At 48.9% G+C, this 23027-nt stretch overlaps 1 protein-coding gene across 3 annotated transcripts in view; it reads left to right on the forward strand.

Moving 5' to 3' along the window:
* CAMK1D (calcium/calmodulin dependent protein kinase ID) overlaps positions 1 to 20896 on the forward strand; it is a 417212-nt gene extending 396316 nt beyond the window's left edge. For 2 of the 3 annotated variants that reach the window (XM_060006054.2, XM_060006056.1), the window contains exons 7-11: positions 5832 to 5944; positions 7430 to 7508; positions 12266 to 12353; positions 13275 to 13392; positions 15023 to 20896. In XM_060006054.2, the coding sequence (XP_059862037.1) occupies positions 5832 to 5944; positions 7430 to 7508; positions 12266 to 12353; positions 13275 to 13392; positions 15023 to 15141 (517 nt within the window). In that variant the 3' untranslated portion in view covers positions 15142 to 20896. Of the gene's footprint in view, positions 1 to 5831; positions 5945 to 7429; positions 7509 to 12265; positions 12354 to 13274; positions 13397 to 15022 lie in introns of all 3 variants that reach the window. The other variant, XM_060006055.2, reaches the window with a different exon arrangement.
* Positions 20897 to 23027: the final 2131 nt, after the last annotated feature.

Raw genomic sequence — 23027 nt, forward strand, 5'->3', positions numbered from 1 at the left:
CTGTTCCCCCGATCCAACTACCACCACCTGCGCCGTCCTGTCCTTCCTTTGCCGGAGCACAGCTGCTAACTTGTCTTCTGCCTCAGAGCCACCTTTCTCACAGCTGCAAAGCCAGCCGCCTGCCTGTATGGCTTCCCTGTCTACACCTTTATCCATTTATCCATCAGTGGACACACAGATTGTTTTCATGTCTTGGCTATAGTGAATAATGCTGCAGTGAACATGGGAGCATGCATATCTCTTCAAGGCACTGATTTCATTTCCTTTGGGAATATATCCAGAAGAGGGATTCCTGGATCACATGGTAGTTCCATTTTTAATTTTTTGAGAAACCTCCGTAACATTTTCCATACTGGCTGCACCATTTTGCATTCCCACCAACGGTGCACAGGAGTTCCATTTTCTCCACATCCCCACACTTGTTAACTTCTATTTTTCTGATAATAGCCGTCCTAACAGGTGACATCTCATCGCCTACCAGCACTTCTGATACCAGCTCCTTCCCGTCTTCTCTGTGTCTGTCTCTGGTACCAAAAGCCATAAGGAAAGGCAGAACCTTAAATCTGTAATTCAAAGGTCCAAGAAATATGCAAGAACATAGAAGGTTGAGGTGAATTATAATAAAGTTACATAAAAGGGGAAAAGAGGTAACAACTGATCATTATTTGCAAATCTTTTCAGCAGGCGTCCATTTTTATAGGGACGCATATACATGGCCGAGGGCAAGCAAGGAGGAAGAAGGTCTCTTAATGTAGCATAATTACCACAGTCAAGTCTCAGGACCTCTCAGCAGGAGCTCTTATGCTATCACAGCATTTCATTTTCCAAGAATAACTGTGCCCTGGTGAATCAGCCATGGTTGGCCATGGCCAATTTTCGCATTCATTTATGTTCAAAGTGCTCTTCATGGAAAACCTTCTCCTTTATGAACCTTGTCCACAAGACGAAAGTGGCATTTTAGATAACCCATTGCATTCTCTCTACAAACACAGGCCAGGTTGCCCCCAGCACCTGGCCCTGCACACTGGGTTCTTCTGGAACATCTGTCAATGACACAGAGCATTGCTTTTTTGCCACCTCCTGAGAGGGGTGAGGTACAGGAGGGAGGAGTCGGGGTAGGTGGGAACTTTGACAGCTACCTGGGCTGGGCAGTGGTGGGCTATCCTTCATCCGTCATCCATGTCTCTGTTCCAGAGCCCATCCGGGGGCTCAGCAGCCAACGATGAAGCCTCTTTTTCAAGAGCATCTTTGTTCATCCAAACATTTACCCAGGATCTGCCATGGGTAGACCCTGGGCTGGACACTGAAAATCCAAAGACAAAAGTAAGACATAAGACACGGTCCTGCCTTAAGGAGCTTGTGGACAGGTCAGGGCAGTGTGCAGTGTAGGAAGTGTCACCACGGAGCTCTGTCCGCTGCCGTGGGGACACAGAGCAGGGCACCGACCCCACCTGGCAGCAGGGCACTGGGTCTTACTAGTAACACGGCAGCCGGTCTCCAGGGGTGTGCCAGAGTCGATGGAAGGGGCCAGGGGAGGGCAGCCCAGGTAGAGTGCATACCTTTACCTTGGTCCAGAAACAAAAAGTGCCCAGTGGGCAGCGAACCAGCCCCAAGCATCTTAGCTACTAGACCCAGAGTGTGGGAAATGAGGTTGGGGAAGTAGCGTTCAGTCGCCAGGTTCTGTTTGCAGATGAAGGGACCGGTGGGCAAATGAAATGGCCTGCAGAGAGAATGCAAAGTCAATACTGAGACATAAGGTTCAGTTCTCAAGCCTCCTTCCCTTTAGTGAACAGGCAAAACAGTTAAGAACACAGACCCGGAATCAGACAGGTAGGGCTGACGTCCTGACTTTGCTGCAAGTTAGTTTCTCTGCCTTTATTTTTTTAATATAAATTTATTTATTTAATTTTGGCTGTGTTGGGTCTTCGTTGCTGCATGAGGGTTTCTCTAGTTGTGACGAGCATGGACTGCTCTTAGTTGCGGTGTGTGGGCTTCTCATTGCGGTGGCTTCTCTTGTTGTGGAGCATGGGCTTCAGTAGTTGTAGCACTCAGGCTCAGTAGTTGTGGCTTGCGGGCTCTAGAGTACAGGCTCAGTAGTTGTGGCGCATGGGCTTAGATGCTCCGCAGCATGTGGGATCTTCCCGGACCAGGGCTCGAACCATGTCCCCTGCCTTGGCAGGCGGATTCTTAACCACTGCGCCACCAGGGAAGCCCCGTTTCTCTACCTTTAAAATGAGGATTGTATGAGGGACTGTATACACGGATCTGGTGTGAGGGGACCACAAGGAATAGCACTGGGACCTTGAGATTTATAGCAGCTGAGCTGTAAGCACCCTTAGACCCTCGGTGATTGGGGGAGGGAGAAAGCAGTTACCACACCCAAGGGAGTCTGGTAGAGTCCCTTCCCTTGAGAGCAGCCTGGCCCTCAGCCCAGGGCTGTAACCAGCCTGAGCGCTGGATGGGAAGGCTCAGGGCAACACTCACCCTGCCCTGACTTCCTCCTTCCTCCCTCATCTCCCCTGGGGACCCCACTGGCCAACCCCGTACCAGACGCCAGAGAGTTCAACCCTCAGTCAACCCTCCGTACAGGTCAGCCTCCCGGGGACAGAGCAGAGCGGAGGGTGGCTCTGAAGGACACAGGGAAGGTGTTGGGGAAGCACACCTCCGGGGGGAGTGAGGGGTTTTTTGTTTTCGTTTTTTTTATATTTTTTTAATTTTATTTTTTTTAATCCTTTTTTTTGGCCGCACCACGCACCACGCGGCATGCGGGATCTAGTTCCCCGACCAGGGATTGAACCTGTGCCCCCTGCAATGGAAATGCAGAGTCCCAACCACTGGACCGCCAGGGAAGTGCCTGGGAGAGTGAGGTTTAAGTGAGATAATACAACAAAGCGCCTTGGTGGAGTTTTTGACCCCAAATAAGTGCTCAGTCGAAGCTACACTAGAATCTAGTAGGATGTTTGTGTACGTGTGCCAAGGTAGATGAGATGGCAGACTGAGTAGCAAAGGGAAGACGGGAGGTGGGAGCATTCTCCCCAGATGGCCATCCTGAGGCTGGGATGGACGTGATGGAGGAGCCCAGGAAGGCGAGTTGCCCGTATTGGGCGTGACCATCTGTTGTTGGGTTGTCAAGTTCAGATGTTATTCTGAACCATGAGCTTTTAGGCCTAGAACAATTGGGAGTGGCTTTGAGAACCCACAGTAAGATCATCTGTAGATTATTTAAATGGTTTGGTAACGTGAAATATGAACACAGAGATGAAAGCTGCAAATGGGTGATCCAGGACCACGGAAGTCAGCATTCTGTATGTGGAGATAGAAACAACTCAAAGTCATTTCTCCTAATCGAACCCACCACGCAAACCTGCTCATGAAATAGCCTGACCAGGGAACTCTGCGAATCTTCTAGATCTGAGGAAGGTTTTACAACTTCTCCTTGCCCTTCTGTTCTGTTTCAGCCCTTATTTAAAAATGTTCTTTCTTAATTTTAACTCAGTCCCCAAACTCTATCCGTTTCCTTTCCTTCCATCCTCAGTACAGACACATAAACACAGTGTTCTTTACTCCCCCTCCCCCCCCCCCCAAAGAGGAGCTAAAACCAGAAGAAATCAGGATTACTTTAAGAAAATTGGCGCAAGAAGATTAAATCTTTCTTGGAATTTTCTTGAAGATTTTTTTTCCTTGAAAAGAAAGCCAAACTGTAAAGTAAAACACAGTTAATAAATAAAAACCTCACACATCTAAAATTTCGTTATTTTCCGAGATGAACTAACATTTTGCCCTGTCTGCTTTTCCTAATATGCACATTTCATGTAGCCCAAATCCTCATTATGGGAAACATTTCCATATCCATCTCTCAGCTGCAGGCTTTCCTGGGTAGTGAAATATGTGCTTCGTGGTTTCAGAAGCACTGGCTCTTACTTCGCCAAAAGGAGCAAATCTTTAAAAATGAAAATTTCCAGGCACTTAGCCCCTAAATCCACCTTGTAGAGATAGATGATTCTGAATCTTATCAGCCCACAGAATGTCTCACAGCCTTTAAAAGTGTCATCGGCCGTTCCCCTGTGCAGCACGACCAGTGATGCTGTGTAGGGCGGCAGGAGCGGCTGCAAATTTGTACTAAAACCTGTGTTTTGAACCTTCATTAAATTTCTTACTTGCTGGCAGCCTAAATCCCTCGAAGGCCTGGAGTCTGTTGATTCCCGTTCACTTGTTCTCATTAAACTGGTCTCTAGGCTGTAGCTGTGCTTTGAACAAAGTTGGGCTGCGTGGGAAGATTCAGGGCTCGTCTGGGGGCGGGACTCTCTCACTGTGGCTGCTGCCGCCCTGTGGGTTGTCTCGGGCCCAGAACCAAGTTCTGCGCCGTCCAGCTTTGTGCTTGGCCTTCCCGAATCCAGCCTTGCCTTCTACTCTGTCCGTCACTTATGGCCGCAGCCTCAATCTCACCGCTCCCTGATGTCCAGTCCCAACCAGAGGCTGCCCTTGCCTGCCCGCCATGGGCCTCAGGCGTGGACCGGCCAAACAGATTGGGGGAGGAAACATAGACCCACAGCATCTTAAAGCCAGAAAGAATATTAAGAATTTTCTAGTCTGGCCTCTTCGTGTTTAGATGAGGACATTTTTGTCCAGAAAATGCATCATTGGCCTTTAATGGTAAAGATCACCTCAGAGCCCGTAGCAGACCTGGGAGTGAGAACCCACAATGTCGTGGCACGAATTGTATTTGGGGTATTTAACAAAAATTCCTACTTCTATTATGACCGTCAGTACCTCTAGAACTAGAAGTTTCTTGCACCAACATCCTAGTATCCTCTTTTTTTCTTTCTTTCTTAAATGTTTTTTGGCTGCGCCATGCGTCTTGCAGGATCTTAGCTCCCCAACCGGGGATCAAACCCAGGCCCTCGGTAATGAACGCGCCGAATCCTAACCACTGGACCACCAGGGAATTCCCATATGATCTTTTAAAAATCAACTTTGAGGGCTTCCCTGGTGGCACAGTGGTTGGGAGTCCGCCTGCCGATGCAGGGGGCGCGGGTTTGTGACCCGGTCCGAGAGGATCCCACGTGCCGCGGAGCGGCTGGGCCTGTGGGCCATGGCCGCTGGGCCTGCGCGTCCGGAGGCTGTGCTCCACAGCGGGAGAGGCCACGGCGGAGAGAGGCCCGCATATCGGAAAAAAAAAAAAAAAAAAAACAACTTTGAAACAGTTCAGTGGAAAAAGGGTCATGGTATTAAGATTTATGTCAACTTCTGCTTACTGCATATTAATGGGCAGAGCTGTAACCCTCCAGATACCTGAACTGGGCCCGGGAGGTGATACTCTGCAGTCTGGGGCCACTTGCGGCAATTTGGTGACTCAAGTGTATAAAATTTCCCTTTCTTCCTCTGATGAGTTATTAAATAAAATGAACCTGGAAAGGTCTTGAAATGTATACCAAACAAATATTTTGTTTGTTTCACTAACCCATCATCTGTTAGGGACCATATCCCAGGCAGTAAGATCAATAACGTTTATACACAGAGGGCGGCCTGGTAGGTGTTCAGGGCGTGCAGGACTCTGGTGAATACCGTGCAAAGCATTAAGATGTGTTGACCCTCAGTCGCCACCAGGGTTAACCCTTTTAGCTACCTGTGAAGTCACGATTTTACATCTGTGCCCCGTGTGCCCAGAGAACGTGTGGGTCCTTTGCTGAGATTGTGTCTGTAGCGCACACGGTGCAGGCTTCCTCCACTCCAGGGAAGACAGCTTCCTCCCAGGCAGGATGTGAAGCCACCACGTGGTGTTGGGTCCTCAGCCGGTTCAGATCCTCATGAGAGACCCTCTTGTCTCCCAGGCTCTGTGGCTACCCTCCTTTCTATGACGAAAATGACTCCAAGCTCTTCGAGCAGATTCTCAAGGCAGAATATGAGTTCGACTCCCCCTACTGGGACGACATCTCCGACTCCGGTAGGTCTCTCGGCTCCTTGTGGGCGGCTCCTGGGACCCCGACACCCAGCCCACCCGAGTCTCCAGCGGTCCCCGGGGGCTCAGAACGGTCCTGAGGCTCCTGAGGATGCTACGCACTTAGACTTGACTTGAGAAGCGAGGAGAGGCTTGGGACACATGTGGGACACGTGCCCCGAGCCAGGCTGAGGGGTGGGGACTCACTTCTCCACCACTCCTGGCCGTACCCTGAGCTGGGTGCTCTGGAGTGAGACCGTATTAGCTCGAGTTTATTGGGCTTCCTTACTGTGTGCTGTGCACTCTAAACTCCGCGCGTGTGCCTAGTCCACCCAGTCCTCAGGACAGCCTATCAGGTGGGGATTACTATTAGCCCCATTTGACAGATGAGGAAACTGAGGCCCCAGAAGGTGAAATAACGGCTGGTTAGTGGCAGAGCTGGGGTTTGAACCCACGCCCTCACTCCAGAGCCCGAGTCTCAGCTACTGTGCCACACAGAACATTCCCAGGGAAGTTCACCATTTCCTCCTCAGGGATGAAAATCAAACCCCAGGCCCACATAAGCAGATGGAATGTCTCCAGCCTCAGTTTCCTCCCTGACAAGATGAAGATGGTAATAATACCACTCCCACCCTTGTAGGTGGTGTCAGGATCACATGAAATAATGAATGAGCTATTCAAATATCCCATTTTATTATTTGTGTTATTTCCTCCTAACTGGAAATGCCCTGCTTTCTTCCTCAATCTTCCAACACCTAGGACCGGGCTATAGTTCTCCAAGGCTTGCAGGAAAGAGCCACACGGGGAGTAGTTTATCCTGAGTCAGGAAGGGCCCCAGCTGTCCCCCGAAAGTCCAGCCCTGTGGGCAGGGAGCTGCCAGACGCCACAAGGCGACAGATTTCCCGCCTGGCATGTGTCATCTTCTGGTTCTGGGTCCCAACCTCTCACGTTCTCAGTGTCCTGCTCTGGGTCATACCTGGTCCTGGGCCTCCAAGCAGTTTTGCTTCCCCACCAGGGCGCATCTCCTGCACCGTCATTTCCTGCTTGCTGGTTGTAATCATCTGCGGGGGTTGCAGAGGGGGCTTCTGGGGGGCTGTGCATCCACGTACTCGGGCGACTTTGTTGAATCGGTGAGCTCCTAACGTGAGGACGTCAGCAAAACAGCTCCCTAAGGCAGCAGTGAGCTGAGCAAGAGGCACCTGGCGACAAAGATATTTCACCTTTTCCCCGAAAAAAAGGCACCACTAGCTGCCCACGGGAAGGGACTTCGAGCTGGGAAGGCAGGGTCACCACTCAGAAACCCAAACCTTGTCTTCCCTTTTCCCCAGATGCTGGTACCACCTGCCTTTTTGTCCCAGGTCCCAAGTGTCCATGGAAGGCTGGTCTCGTGTTTCCATGGTAACCTTGATACCCACAGAGGCACCCTGGTATCATATTGTCATATCTCAAGCCACATACTGACTCCCCCTCTTGTGCCTTCCTTTTGAACAGCAAAAGACTTCATTCGGAACCTGATGGAGAAAGATCCAAATAAAAGATACACATGCGAGCAGGCAGCTCGGCACCCGTGGTAAGAAGAATCACCCACTAGAGATGCCGGTCAGCTGGGGCTTCGTTGTGAAAGCCACGGGTGAAGCTTGCATCCCATCTGGCCCGTGGGTTTCATCCTTTCCCCAAACCAACACTTGAGGACACAGTCTTCTGAAGGCATTAACTGCAGATGCACAAAAGATAGCTGTAGCTTTTTCGCTTCATGTGAAGTATTTTAGGATCATTTTTAGTGAGGGTGATTCCCAAAGGAGGCATTAAGAGGGGAGTTTTATTCCTTGAACTTATTACTCAGTCCGTAAATGAATTGAGGTCACATGTTCTTTTCCTTTTAAGATGCTTTTCAAGTTAGTGTTTCTTCACCTCCAGAGGGATGAGTTGATAGTTTACGACATCCTGGACTACATTTCCTGCGGTGCCCCGAGGCCACCTTGTTTTTGTGCCACTTACTAGGGTTGAACCCAGTGACTTTGGGTTTATACTTCTCTGAGCCTGAATTTTCTCATCTTTAAAGTGAGCATAACAATGCCTAGTTTACAGGATTGAAGTAAGCAGTGACTGAGATCGTGCACACACAGAAAGGGTTTAGTGCATCTGGCACGTAGCAATTGCATCATTAAGCTCTTATTAAAGCACCGTGAGCCTCCTTTTTGAAACAAAGGCCAGGAGTAGTCAAATAGCCGCTACAACGCGCAGACCCTTGACTTCAGGAGACATCCGCCCCGACCAGTCCTCTAGAACACTGTTCCCTGTTGATTCCACCGTCTCCTGCAGCATTTTCTCCGGATGCTCATATGCTGATTAACCTTCCAAAGGGGACCTGCCCAAGGTCCTTTCCTGACCAGCTTCACAGTATTGTAATGTATAATGACAGCCGTCATTTATCATCTATGATGTCCCAGGCCCTGTGCTAATCATATTAAAATATCACCGCATTTTTTCTTTTATGATAATCCTGTAAGGTAGATTTTTGTCTCCATTTCTGAGATAAGGAAATATATGTAGAAAGATAAAGAAACTTAGCCAACAGGACACAACTAGCTAACAGCAAAGCCAGAAATGTTTCCAGGAAGAACTGTCAGATTCCAAAATGATGCTCTTCACCCCAAACTGACAGGAGAAGGAAAGGGGAAGGAAGGAATTTTCTGAAAAGGAGGCAGTTTTGATTGTGTGTCAGCCTGATATTTTTTTAATAAGTCACTTTGGATGATAGGTCAAAGTATGTGACAGTGAAGATATGAAAGTTTTTCTTATTTTATAAGCAGTTGGCTTTTACAGCTGTATGAGACTTTTTCCCCAGTTTTACAGAGAGAGGGTTGGCATGCAGCACTGTATAAGTTTAAGGTGTTAGAGCATAATAACTTGGCATCCATATATGTTGCAAAATGACTACCACAATAAGTTTACTTAATATCCATTGCCTAATATGTTAATTACAAAAAATTATTTTCCTTGTGGGGAGAACTTTCAAGATTTACTCTTAACAACTTTCAAGTATGCCATAAAGCAGTGTTAACCATTGTCACCCGGTTGTACATTACAACCCCAGTACTTATTTATCTTTCATGTAGGAGGCTTTTGAGGTTATCTTAGAGAGGAGGAAAATGACCTCAAAAGAAGGGAAGTGATTTGCTTCCTAGAACTTGTTCACTGATCCAGCCTCACTCTGTGGAAGGCAGGAAGGCCAGTTAAAACCTCATCTCTCCTTCACCAGACATTTTTGAAAAAAAGCAAAGAAGAGAAAGGTCAGTTTCACTGTCAGGGGCCTGGCAGAGGGGCAAGGTGGGTTCAGAATCAAGCAGAACTTCACGGAGATGCCAGCCTCACCCGGGCCGTCCAGGGTAGGGCGGGGATTCCAGGCTGGGCTAGCCAGGGGGGCTTCAACTCTGCACCCTCCTCAGCGTTCATGGAGACCCCTCCCCTCCCCAGATTCCAGCCAGCCAAGCTGCGGTGACCACAGGAACTGGGATGGATCCCAGGAGTTTGGGATACACACCAGGCATCACCAAGCCTGTTTTGAGCAAGTGACTAGAAAAGTGTACAATCAGAGCCATGCAGGTAGAACAGACCGTGTACAAAACACAAAAACACCCAAAGGCGAGGAGAAGAGTTTAATGATCTGTGTGTGGAGAAGAAGAGCCAGACAGGCCTGATGGAGCGGAATTGATATAAACGCCATGTCCTTCGTTAGTGTAGAGGCAGCAACAGGGAAGCGAGAGAGCGTCGGGAGACCCAGATGAAACGGGGGTGTGTGTGTGTGCGGATTCATAAGGGAAGTCTCCTGTCTCGGGGCGTTGTGCAGTTCCTAGGACAGTCAGGGTGACCTCCAGGGTCCCTTCCAGTGCTGAGCCTCCACGCCTCCGGTCTCGTGGGTGAATGATGCTGAATCGGGGAGCGCTGGGCGTCCCCCGTGATCCCTGGCCGACGCGAGCAGCAGCGTGGTTGCGGTGCCTATTTTTGTTTAAGTTTTTTTCTCTCTTTTCTTTCTTTTTTTTTCACACCTTTATTGGAGCATAATTTACATGGTTGCGTTAGCTGCTGCTGTAGAACGAAGCGAATCAGCTCTGCATACACGTATATCCCCGCGCGGTTGCCTGTGTGAGGAAGGTCGTGAGCTGTCGTGAGCCGAGGTGGCGTTACCTCCAAGAAGAGTGTTTAACAGCGGCCTCCGGGCCACCGTGTGCCCCGCTTGGTCCTTACCCAGCGGCAGCGCGCCCTGGCACTGTGGGAAGTGAGCACGGAACATTCCTAGAATAACTGAAAATTTGCATTTTCCTCCCCTCTCAGCCTTTTGCTCACCCACAGGGAAGGGGGTCTCCCTGACACCCCGCCACCCGGCCTGTTTGGTTTGGAGCGGGCTCTGCCCCCTCATCAGGGCTCAGCCCGAGAATTCCTTCCTTCCCACCACTTCTGCCCCCTGGTTTCCAAGAAAGAGCTGACCACCCCGAGGTGGAGCTGGCGTCCTTTTCTGAGGATGCAGCTGTTACAAACAGGAGGAAACACTCATGTGAGGCCTCCAGGAGGAGAGGCTGAATAACGACAGCTGCTCCCCAGCTTCCTCGTGCCTGGGCTTTCGGGTGGATTTGCTCATTCACGTATTTCTCTTCACTGATGTGCATCTGGGGAAAGCAGGCAATTGACAGTTGTTGGAGACGGAAACCTGCCTGGCCTTGGTTCGTTTCTGAGTATCCTCTGAGCTGTGTATTTTCAGCCCTGCTGGGAAAACTAGAGGAGTCTATTTAGGGGGGGTCTTGCTCTGAGCTGGGAATAGCAGTCTGTACGGTATTCTAAACTTAGGCCCAGGCTGGCACAGACTTACCTTCCAGAGTCCACCAGCCATGTTTTCGGTTCCTAAAAGGAAAGGCTGGTGGTGGGAACATATTTTTTATCCAGGGCTGGTTTCCTATCTGAATAAGCCCCAAGCTTGTTCCTCTCACGTCCTAAATCGGTTGAACACGGCAGTCTGTGCCCAGTCTGGTCTGTGTCCAGGGCCCTCGGAGTCTGGGACCTGACGGGCTCTGCCAGCCAGAAAGTATGGTCAGTGTCCCCGGCATCTGTCTGCCCCTTAACAGTTCCGAGATCCAAGAAATTACTTCTGAGGCATCAGGCATCAGCTCAGAATTGAATAGTTTGGTGCTAAAGGAAAGGGAAGATGGATGGCTTCAAGCCCAGAAGAGACTGAGCAAAATGCAACTTCCTGTGAGATTGGGGGAGGCCAAGCGGTCAAATGTAGAGCGAGGGTGGCATTGAGGTTGAGAAGGGATGTGAGGGAGAAGAACGGGCTGGAGGAAAAAAAAAAAAAAAGGGCCGGAGGGACCCCCAGCTCATCAACGAGACTGGCGACTGTAAGCCCAGAGAGAAGAGGGAGGTGTAAGAACGAATGGGGGGCGGGGCGGGGTGGGGGAGAGAAGAGGTGTGATAAAGCAGAGGGAGGAAGTGATAGGATGAGGGGGGACTCTGAGGACAGGAGGTCGAAGCTAAACCTCCCTTCCTCCCTGCTAATAGAAGGCTAAGGTCAAGCAAGAACTAGAGAAAAGATTACCCAGTGGAAGGCAGCGGCGACATGGTTCTTGCGGTTCTGAGAACTTTTCTAGGAAATGCAGGAGTAGGTGTGCCAAGCAGGGCCGAGCTGAGGCTGGGAACCCTGTCACTGAGCACAGAGAAGGTGAGGGGCCCCGAGGGGAGGGAGGGGAGTAGAACGTGGCAGAGCTCAGGTCAGCCGGGATGGAGCCAGAAGGGAGCAGTGGGCCCCGGGTGTGAGCAGGTCCATGGACCAGAGATCCTGGGGATGCCAGAGAGGGGCTGGGGGGGAGACCCTGGGTAGGGGTCTGGTGCTCAGACCAGGTTGGGGGACACGCTTGAGACCTCAGAGGTGAGACACGGCGGGTAGGAAGCTGGGGGAGGGGGAGAAAGAGGAGAGCTGAATTCAGGTTGTGTTGTCCTTGTGGACTCTGATGTTGCAGGAATGGGGGTGAAAAGGGGAAGAAGGGGGAGCCGGGCAGAGTGGCCCACCATGAAGGTGCTGACCCATCCTGGAGGGGGTGCAGGGTACGGAGGTGGGACCGGGCTTGGAGTGCAGTGGTGGTGGGTCATGGACGTTCAGACAAGAGCTGTGCGTTGAAAGAAGCAGCCTGGAGGGGCAGTGACACGCCATCCTCTCAGCAGACCTGTGGGAGGGGACAGGACATGGCTTCCCCAGGAAAGCAGCTTGGGACCCAGTGTCAGACACCCCCTCCCCCCAAGAAACCCTCTTGAGAAGCATCTTTGCCTCCATTTCAGGATCGCTGGTGACACAGCCCTCAGCAAAAACATCCACGAGTCGGTCAGCGCCCAGATCCGGAAGAACTTCGCCAAGAGCAAGTGGAGAGTAAGTCCTGTGTTTCCTACATTCCCAGTGAACTTAACCACTCAAACGAAACTGGCCCTGCAGTTCAAGCATTTTTTATTTCTAAGTGTTACTATCCCCCAAGTTTGATGGGAATCCCCATAGCCTCACCCAAATGTGTGCTAATTTTAACCAACAAGGATTAAGACTTGACGAGAGCATCGTGGTGTGAGAGGGATAAAGTGTATGATTTAATAATATCTCCCCCCGTGATCCAAAAATATAGCAATATTGCCAGCTTCTCCTCATTTGCTGTTTCTTAAGAACACAATCCCTGTTGTCTTCCTTCACTTTGCTGGAACCTTGAAGGGTTGACTATTATTAAAGTGACATAAAAAGGGGGAAAAAAACCCAGGAAATCTCAGTTGAACTCATCGATACATTCTGGTAAAAATGTGATGGATTTAATCCATTACCCTGTGTTCTCACAGCATGGGTAATTGAGAGCTGGCTGTTCTTGCATGAGAACCAACAACTAGAGACTACACAGACAGTAATTCCACTGACCTACTTTATTTAGGACAAAACACCAATAATCAGAAAATGAAAACACTTAAAATATATTTTAAGGTACTCTATTATTATAATACACCTTTTGTTCTAGAAGTCATTCTCTTAAATTATGGAGGGAATTGGCTTACGTTTACTCTATATTCCACGGTATTATGTCAGAAGAAAAATACTCTTTTCATCTCCAAAATATATTTTCTTGGGGGGAGAGGGTCAAAGGATGAATGTACTTTTGGAAGAAGAGGCAACATCAGTTTCCTTTCTAGTGGATCATGAGACCGTTGTCAGAAGTTTGACCTGCTTAGGGTAACAGGATAAATGATAGGAGACAGTCTCGGCCTTTTCTAATTAGCTGGAATATTTTGTCTGCCTTTCCCCTTTCTTAAATTTCAGCAAGCGTTTAATGCCACGGCCGTCGTGAGACATATGAGAAAACTACATCTTGGCAGCAGCCTGGACAGTTCAAATACAAGTGTTTCGAGCAGCCTCAGTCTGGCCAGCCAAAAAGATTGTGCGTATGTAGCAAAAACAGAACTTTCCAACTGGCGTTGGAGACAAATCTAGTAGGGAGAGAGGGGGACTCTCGTTTGCTGAGTAGCTACTGTTTGTCCGGGTCTGTGAATACTTGATCTTATTTAATACTCCCAACAATCCTATTCACTATTTTTTAAATATTTTTTTAAATTTAGTTATTTCATATTTCTACAACCGTAGCTACTGTTGTTTCCATTTATAAGACATCTGAGGCTCGAGTCCCACACGGCCACGTGTGTGTGGACAAAAGCCTGACACTTCCTCATCCATCTCCTTATGTTCTGATTTGCTTCTCATTGGGCATCACCCTTAGGGACTGAGGAAGGGATGGCAGAGACTCATATGACAGTCTGATCTCATTGACTTTTAAAATGTATTTTTTTTTTTTCTGATAATCATTTGAGCTAATTTATACGAAGTGCGTTGGCTTTGGGATCAAAGTAATAGTACTAATGTTTCGTTGTCCTTCATCTGTGCGTGGGATAGTTCATCACGAGGGACACACTCACACCCTCCTTATTTTTCTCTCCCACTCTCCACTCTATATTTCTCTTAATCTCATACTAGGCCTTTCCATGGGCTCCTCTGCACTGCAGAGAAGTTGCCTTGATCGTCCCGGTAGGCCTTCATTTCCATAATCATTGAGACCCTTCAGTTTGGTCTCACTCTGAGCATCACACTCCTTCCTGTTTGCCTCAAAAAAGGTTCCCCTCCTCTTTAAATAGCCCTCCCACCTCATTCCGGAATGTCCAGCCCTAAAGTTTTCCCGGGAAACCTCCATGAGCATCCCCTGACACAACTGCACGCTGCTTTAGGCCCACGTTTACATCTCAGGGCAAATCATTTCCACCCTCTGGTCAAAGGAAACCCCACAATCTATCGTTTACTTGAAGATTCAGACAGTGGCTCTGACAGCAAAGCCATCTTAGTGATTTACTTTATGGCTATCCCGATGTTCGAGCCCACGGAGTTCACAGTGACGGGGGTGAGGGGTACACTGCTGCAGCTAGGAAGATAAGCCCACGTGAGAATGTTCTGATGCCAACACATTTGCTTGGGGAACATTGGAGGTGCAGCCCGTGAAGAATTTTTCTAGGCCAGGGGGCTGCCGAGTTCACAGAGGACTCAATCAGCAGCCCCGTTTCAATGTGCCCTATGTCACAAACGCTTCTTAGCCAAGGGTCCAGACCACACACCAAGCTGGGGTCAGAAGGGGGTATCACATCCTTTATTCGCTCTTAAAATCCCTGCTTCTCACTGCCATTGTAAGAAATAAACAGTTCTTGTGAGGACGGTATATATTCAATACCTAGCCCAATGCCTAGTATGTAGTAAGTGCTCAGTAAATGGAACCCATCATACTATGGTGGCTAAACCACGTTGTATCCAAATACAAAGCAGTTATCATTATTATAATGAAACAAGGAGGGAAGACCTGGGTCTAAGAAGAATTTGAATACATTGCAAATGTTTTCCCGTGGATAGGGAAAAATTTGGAGTCAAGTGCATCAAAGTTTGTCCCCCGCGACAAACCCTTGCAGCGGGAAGAGGGAGTGAGTAGATCCTTCTGAAGCTTTGAACTTCTCGTGTCTGCTATCCCCCTGCAGGTCTGGCACCCTCCACGCTCTGTAGTTTCATGTCCTCTTCATCAGGGGTCTCAGGAATGGGAGCGGATCGGAGACCGAGGCCCACCACTGTGACGACAGTGCACTCTGGAAGCAAGTGACCGGCCCTACAGGTGGGGCCCAGGGGGTGAGGCCAGGGAAGGGGGGCCCCCAGGGGCCACCAGCGCCACCAGCCACTCCAGAGCCATCCCACCTTGCACGGTGCACCTCCCTGCACAGGACTGGAAGACAGAAGTTTTTTACGGCCATATTTTATACTGCAATTCTGAAGTGTTCATTTCTCACAAAGTGTACTGGCTCAAGGGAGCGGATTTGATAGGATCTGGTGCTGTACATACGAGTCTGCAAAGCCCTAACAGAATGGACTTTCTCAGTTCCTCTCCCTCAGCCCTGTCGTTTCCGATCTTCTCAGTAGAGGTAACCGTCTATGTTGTATTTTTTCATTCATAACAAAAAAAGGTTTCAACTGGATTATTTAAGTATCGGTAAATATTGTGCATTAGGGGTTTTTTTTTTCCTTTTAAGAAATATGTCCTTTTGAGCTATACTTCTTACTTCTGTGCCCTGTACCTTTTGCTTGTCAGTAGTAGACTTTTATGTTAACCTTTAAGAGATTTTTTTTTTTTTCCGAAGGGGATTTAAAAGTACTTTTTAAAATTCTAATAAGAGGATCGATCAAGAATCTGTTTCCGAGGTGAAGAGTGCACTTTACTTCAGTTCCTTCTCCTTCTCTCCCCTTCTTCCTCGGAGGGGCAGTTTTCTGAGAAGACAACTCAGCCCTTCTGCAGCCTGTCTTCTCCCCGGGGGTGCGGGCACCGTGGGAGGGAACCTGCAGAAAACCTTGCCCGGCAGCTCTTGCAGCAAAGCCCTCTCCAGCTGGAGACCCTGGGGCCTCTTGCCATCAGTGGTCAGAAATGAAGAAGCCTGCTCTCCCAAGACGAAAGGATAGACTTGCTGTGAAGGAGAGGGCCCCCGCTCCCCCAGCAAAGATCTAAGAGCCTCCCTGGCCGAAGGAGCACAATGCCATTTTGTTTGGAGTGAATTTCCCACACAGCTCTCGTTTCTCACAAGGGGAGTGACAGCGTGGAAGCCCTGCTCTCAGCTATGCAGTTTTAAAATTAATCTCTCTGTTTTTTAAAAATGCATTTCTAATCTTACAACTGAAAATGGCCTCCAGCTTACACCAGTTGTTTCTGCAAATGTTTACGCTGTTCTTAGAGGCTGATCCAGAAGGGAGGAGAGGGAAATGGCCTTGGAAAAGACTCCATTTATCTGGGTTGGTTAAGGAGAGCAGGACAGTGGCCACTGCAGTGATGGCCAGAGACCCAGCAAGCAGGACAGTGGCCACTGCAGTGACGGCCAGAGACCACCCCAGCCAGGCCCAGCCAGCGCTGAACGCCATCCTTCTGACCAAGGGAATCCCCAAACCAAAGACCTGTGATGGTGGGGTCACCAAAGGTCCCAGTTTGCCCAGGACTGAAGGATTTCCTGGGATGTAGGACTTTCAAACCAGCAACGTCCGGGGACCACTGGGCCACATTGTCCACCCACGTGGTGGATTGGTGTGCAGGATAGAGTGAGCACAGCATGAAACCCAGGGAAAAGCGCTTCTCCAGGAGGCTTCGAGGATGCTGTCTTGAAGAGGAGAGCAGGTGGCTCCAAATGCCCACTTTGCAGAAGACCCCCCCCCTCGGCCCTTGTGCCCATGTGATACCTTGAGTCTGCTTCGCACAGTCAGCCTCGAGCCCGCGGTGGGTCCCTGTTCATCTGCCTGATGGTCCAGTGACTTTCCTGGTTGTTGTCCTCACGCCCTTCTCCCACAGTTGACCAGACACAGTGGATCCTGTAGGCCATGCCATCTTCGTCACTTCTGCACCTTGGCCTAGGTCCAGGCCGAATGTTCAGTAATGCCCCCCATCACACACACAGTGTTATGAGGCTCAGCACTCCATTCTGCCTCCTTTAGGAGGGCAGTGCAGGTGTGCAGGAGAGCAGCCGGAAAGACAGGCATCTGGTCTACCCCATGTCCACCGTGTCCTAGGCACTCAGTCCCTTGACAGGATTCCCGCTTGGTGTCTGCCACACCAGCGTCCAGAGTGAAAATCAAGCTATTACTCTTCAAAATTTGTAAAAAGCCTGGAAATGTCTATAAAACGACAGTAGACCCGGTTAAGAAGGAAGTGGTACCTGAGTTGGAGGACAGTAGCAAGAATATTATAAACAATAACAGAAAACTGAGGCATCTCTCCCAGGGGTTTATTAGAATGTTGCTTACCAACAAGTGTAATGGAAGATTCAAGTTTAGACAGTATAAGAAAACAAGGAACTAGGGACTTCCCTGGCTGTCCAGTGGTAAAGACTCTGTGCTTCCAATGCAGGGGGCATGGGTTCGATCCCTGGTCGGGGAACTAAGATCCCACATGCCTCATGGCGTGGCCAAAAAAAACAAAAACAAAAAAAAAGAAAACAAGGAACTAGATGTTTTGGAGGAGGGGTGATAATTTGCCTGACTTTGATACTTCGAACGTGTGCCTGAATAGTTATCAGCTCCTCGTACTGTGTGCTATGTGCGGTCATTTGCACTTGCAAAGCAACATCTGAAGCCAAATTTATTGATGATAAATTATTTTCTGGAGCTGATGTGTGGGGTGCATGTTCTATGCAATTAGTTTGAAAGTATGTCTTACCTGGAAAGTGCAGAAGAGCTGAGAGATGGGCCGGACCCCCTTTTTGCAGTTGGGGGTCTGCTCTTGGCCATGGTTGGCCTGTAACACGTCAGGAGATGGTGACTGTTTCAGCCCAGAAGTAGACCCTGTTGAACTTGACATCAAGTGAGTCTCTACTGTCTGGATGCGTGTATTCCCATTGTTTTAGGAGGAGGAGAAAATACTGATAACTCCCGTGTAGAACTTACGCTCTGTTGAGAGAGCCTTCGTGGTAAAAGAATGGAGGTTCTCTTTCAACCGTATTTAGTATTATTTACACTTTATGACAACATGGGAAGAGAGCTCAGAATGTGCCTTTTGGTAACGCCTGCCAAGTGGAGTGGCAAAGTCCTAGGACCCTCACTGATGTCAAATTCCACCGAGGAAGCTGAGCATTTCATATGGGCCCCCAGCTTACACACCCCCTGGAGGCCACTGTGTGCAGCTGAGGCTAATGGTGGACCATGGACTTCAGCACAGTCTGCCTTCCAACCTCCCCGCCCCCCAGCTCGGTCTCTTCACCTCCTCACAGCAAGTGGATTGTTTCTGTCATTTGAAAGAGTGTCCTCAAATGGTCTTGCACTCAGCTGCCTGTCTATCCCCGTTCACTTCCCTGGTCTTCATCTCATCCGTGAGGCCATCAGGGAGGCTAGCATTTGTCTGAAACAGAGAGCGTGCACCCGCATGTGGCCCCAACAGACCTTTGAGAAGGTCCCAGCTCTCCAGCCAGCTCTTAGCATAGCGTCCAGGGAACTGGGCAGTCAGGCTTGGGGTTAACCAGGCAAGGCTCTGGCACTTATGGAGCATGAGCCGGTGAAGAAAGGCATTTGGCATTTGGCGCCCCAGACTCAGTTTACCTGCCCGTCACTAACCTCATCCTGTTCATTTGTCTCCCTTGGCGTCCAGCAGATCCTGGGTGAATTGTGATCGGGAGAGGAGGACCTCCCCCCTTTAGAACGAAGGCCAAAAACACCAGGGACAAAGGGAGGGAACCCAAGTGACCCCTCCTGAAAAGGGGGATTGACCCTCTCTCTGGAGGAATGACAGCTTAATCTGATGAACGCCCCGGGGGTTTGACATTTTGTGAGCAATTTTAAACAGAAAGAAAAGACCGTATCCCAGGGGAGATAACTCTGTATTTTAAGGCTTTGGCCACCGTGGCCCCCTGGCCCACCCAGAGCCTGGGCTTGTGTTGATTCTTCACCCTGGAGAAGCCACCCTGGAACCATCACTCCAGGGCTGAGGGCAGGAGAAGGCGGGTATGGCCTCTGTGCTTTGCCTGCAACACTCATGACTTCTCGACTTCATATGATTTCCACAAGCTCACTGCTGGGTTTCCTCTGGATGTGAGAAGGAACAGCAGAGTGCAGCAAAGGGCAGCTCCTCCCATTTCCATAAACAGAAATAAGATGTACTCTTTCCCAGGGTTGCACAGTCACTTCTGGCAAAAGGAATGAAAGTCCTCCGATTCAACCGATGCACGAAACCTTTGCATGTTCTTCTGAAATAATACTGCTTCCCGTTCTGTCCACTCACACTCTGCAGAGTCGGCCTTTTCCTTAAACACATTCCAGACCAAACACTGTTCAGTTTGTTTAAAGAAAAATGTATATACCTGTATGTAACCCACAACTCTTTGCTGGGGGCAGGGGGCTGGCCGTAGGTTGGGGCTTCGGGTGTACCTGACATTGGCCAAAGAGTGTTCCAGTCCTTTGGTTTTCAGAATTGAAAATGTTGTGATAGGAAAGGTAAATTGGGCAGATTTCTAAAAGGGGGACTTAATTCACAGAGATGCCAAGAAAACTAGTCTGCAGATGAGATAGCTTGGAAACCTCTACACTGGACAGCAGGCAGGGAGGAGAAAGAGGAAGATAGAGGCCCAAGCCCCCTTCAGCCCCACCCTTCGTCATGGTCCCAGTGCATCGTGATCTGCAGCCTGAGCATGGGCACAGGAGCCCAGCCCCACTGTGAAGTGGGCCCTGCGTGCTGGCCACGACCTGGCCCGCCTCCTGCTCTGCGCCGAATCAGACAGCAAGGAACATCAGCCCTTCCCGCCTTCCCTGCCACCTGCAGCAGGAGCAGCTGGGCTTGTGACTCTGGGGGTCTCTGCTTCTGGAAATCCAAAGGCTGTGCATTTGGCAGCCAGCCCCACAGCATGCGGCTGCCAGGTCTGGTTTCGTGGACAAAGTGTGGAATGGCTTCTCGGTGTCTGAATCTCTCTACACCAAAGGGACTAACTATTGCATTTCCCCCTTTGTACCAATGCCGCTTCTGCATTCGCCACATCCATTTTGAATCTTTTGGTCTCCAGAAAACTTCTCATACGATGATTATGTCTTCTGATGATTTACCAACTTAGTTTACTTCAAGGTGATTTTATTTTCTTATGGACAGGAAAAAAGAAACTGAAAGGAGTGTTTGAGGCTTTAGGCATAGGGATAAGGTATAACCAGGGACTCAAAAGCCCCAAACACTAGATAAATTACTTCTCAAAGGAAAACCTTCATCTGGACAGACTGAGGTTCCTGGGCCCTCACGGTAGCCTTGCACTTGAGGGAAGAGGAGCGCTGGGGCAGGACTGGCAGCGGTTTGGACATTTTACAAAAACAAAAACATTTTGACAGCGACAAAAATACTGCAACCTCGCAGCATCTTTGTTTTGCAAGACAGGCGGCATGTTTCAGAGGACATTTCTCTTAGCCCCACGATCAGGTTGGAAGACATGAAAGGTACATTCTGTCCAGCATAGAATTTGGAACAATTTCTAAATTGGCTCTGGTCACCACACATAATGTCATAGTCCTTCTTGCAGCTCTCCCAACAGTGAGCACGTTTTCCAAAAGCTTATGACGTCGAACCCAGGAATGTCCCTGTGTCTAGTATTACCAGGCTTGCAATGGGTTTGATTTTTCCATAAAACCATGCTTGTCCAAAAGAAGGGAAACTGTGCATTTATTCCATGCATGTAATAAACTCTGCAAGAAATTTACCCCACGTAGGTTTGCGGCACTGCAAAATTGTTAACGGGCCTGTGTAGCAAATGATTCTCTGCCTTGACAATCATGTACACATATCAAGATTTCTATCATAATGACAATGAGATTGATGACTTCTTGTTTTCCTCCAATAAAGACAATTAATCATCTTCAGATGTATGTGGTTTGTTTCCTCCATGAGAAGCAAGACTGGGGTGTTTCAACAGCTCGCTCTTTCCTCCTCTCTCTGAAGTTTGGGTTTGAAGGAAGGAGTTTGAATTGAGCCCCTGGAAACTCATAAAGTCCCCTAAATACTTTATCACCAGCCCGATGGGCAGGGATGCCAGGGATGGGGGCAGGGCGTGCACATTGTGGCATTGAGGTTTGTGGTGGGCGCTCAGGCTCCCCGCCCTTTTCCTTGCCACTGCAGAAGGTGGCTAGAGGCAGACCCAGAAACCCAGATCACGTTAACTAGATATTCTTGAGTTGTTTGGAGGAAAAGCCAACACTGATTTCCAGGAAAACGTCTCTGAGTAGCACTTGGAATTCTCGATGCCCAAAGGAAGATTCCTCGCTGATCACGTTACCAAAAGTGGGGTCCAGCTGCTCATCGCTCAAAAGCCAATAAAGAGGCAAGGTTGGTGGCAAGGACAGTTTGCTTCATTTTGGGTGCTGGCACCTGGGTTGCGGGGGGAGGGGACGCCTGTCCAAAGCCCGACTCCCACACCTCCCCGCCCCAGACAGTCGGGGGGCAAGAGCTTTTACAGGCAGAGGGAGGGGGCTACGTGTAGAAACAGCACAGTCAGCTCTGACCGTCATCTTGACATTGGTCATCAGTGGTCTGACCAGCATCATCTTGATTGTTTTAGGTACAGTTAGTCTTCAGTTCCAAGGTCAGTTTGTTCCCATTTCTTGAGGCCATTTCTCAGAATTGTGGCAGCTTACGTCATGGCTACAGCCTGGTCATCGTGTAGTTAACTTCTTCCACCTGGTGGGGTTTTCAGTATCTACAAGACAGCTCACATGATATGGCTCAGAATATAGCCCTTGAGGAGGAACCAAAGGTCCTTGACTTTGCTTAATGATTAAACTATTATTATTTGGTCTCCTTTGATTGTTTTCCTTTGTTTCTGCATTTTCTCACTTCTCTGATTAAACTTATTTTTTGGCTAAAGTTTTTCTACAAACAAAATGCAGGCAGAGGACGTGGGGGACAAGGACCATAGGGTCCTGTCTGTTTCAATCAGAAGAGTGAATAGTGTCTTTTTTTTTTTGGTTGGGGGTGCTTACAGCTCATAGCTCATCAAATATATTGTGGGGATTGGATCTGATCACCAGACAATTCCTCCAATCCAAATAGTAAGTTGTTGTGTAGAGGGGAAAAAACGAATTGGACGTGGGTTGTAGAAATGTAGAATTAATGCTATCCCACACAGCCAATATCAAGTGAAAACAGCATGGGCCTTAGTGGAAATAAGTGAGCCCCAAAGAAACACCTGATACCTGATGACTAGTCCTTTCTTAGCTGACAAGGCTTCTCTCAACCCAGACCCTAGTTAGGAAGTATATCATGACAAAGGGATCATTCAGTGGGTGCATAGGTGACACTTAATGCAGACTTTACGGAACAAAAGAACTTTAGTAAGCTAACCACTTCTGAAAACTATTTGTGGAGTCATTAAAGAGAGGTCTCCCCCACTGTGGCCGAAAATGTAGCCAAAGCAGATGCACAGAAGTGTAAAACTGCTCCTAATAGAAAGCTGGGGTTTATCAGGGCCTTAGAGTTGAAATGTTAAGGTCAAACCTGAACTTTTGACTGAGCTCCAGTCAGTGACCAGGCCAGCACCTCTATCCTTCAGACATTCACCGAACCTCCCTGGGGCTCAAACAAAGTTCAACAGGCATTGAAATTCACCCCACATTTCTTATATTTTTCAGATAAATTTTGGTCTGACCCATTCTCTTGGGATTATCTATCATTGGCCGTAACACATTCAGGGAGCCAAGAATTAAACAAAAGCCTTCCTGCATAGATAACTGTCCACCCAGAAAAGAACCGTAGCCTTATTATTGTCAGCAACGATAACTGCTGCTACTAATCATGTCATGGATTAGCCGTTTGCTGTGTTCTAGGTACTGTGCTAAGTGAATTCCATTCAATGTTTCATTTAACCATTAGCTCAACAAGGAAGGTGCCCTTATTGCCTAAATGGGTTCAGGAAGATTCAGTGATTTACCCACTGGCAGCAGAGTTTCAAACTCAGCTGGACCAACACCAGAGGTCATCCCGCTGCATCACCTCTCGTA

This window comes from Delphinus delphis, chromosome 2, assembly GCF_949987515.2.
Source record: "Delphinus delphis chromosome 2, mDelDel1.2, whole genome shotgun sequence".
Lineage (NCBI taxonomy): Eukaryota > Metazoa > Chordata > Mammalia > Artiodactyla > Delphinidae > Delphinus > Delphinus delphis.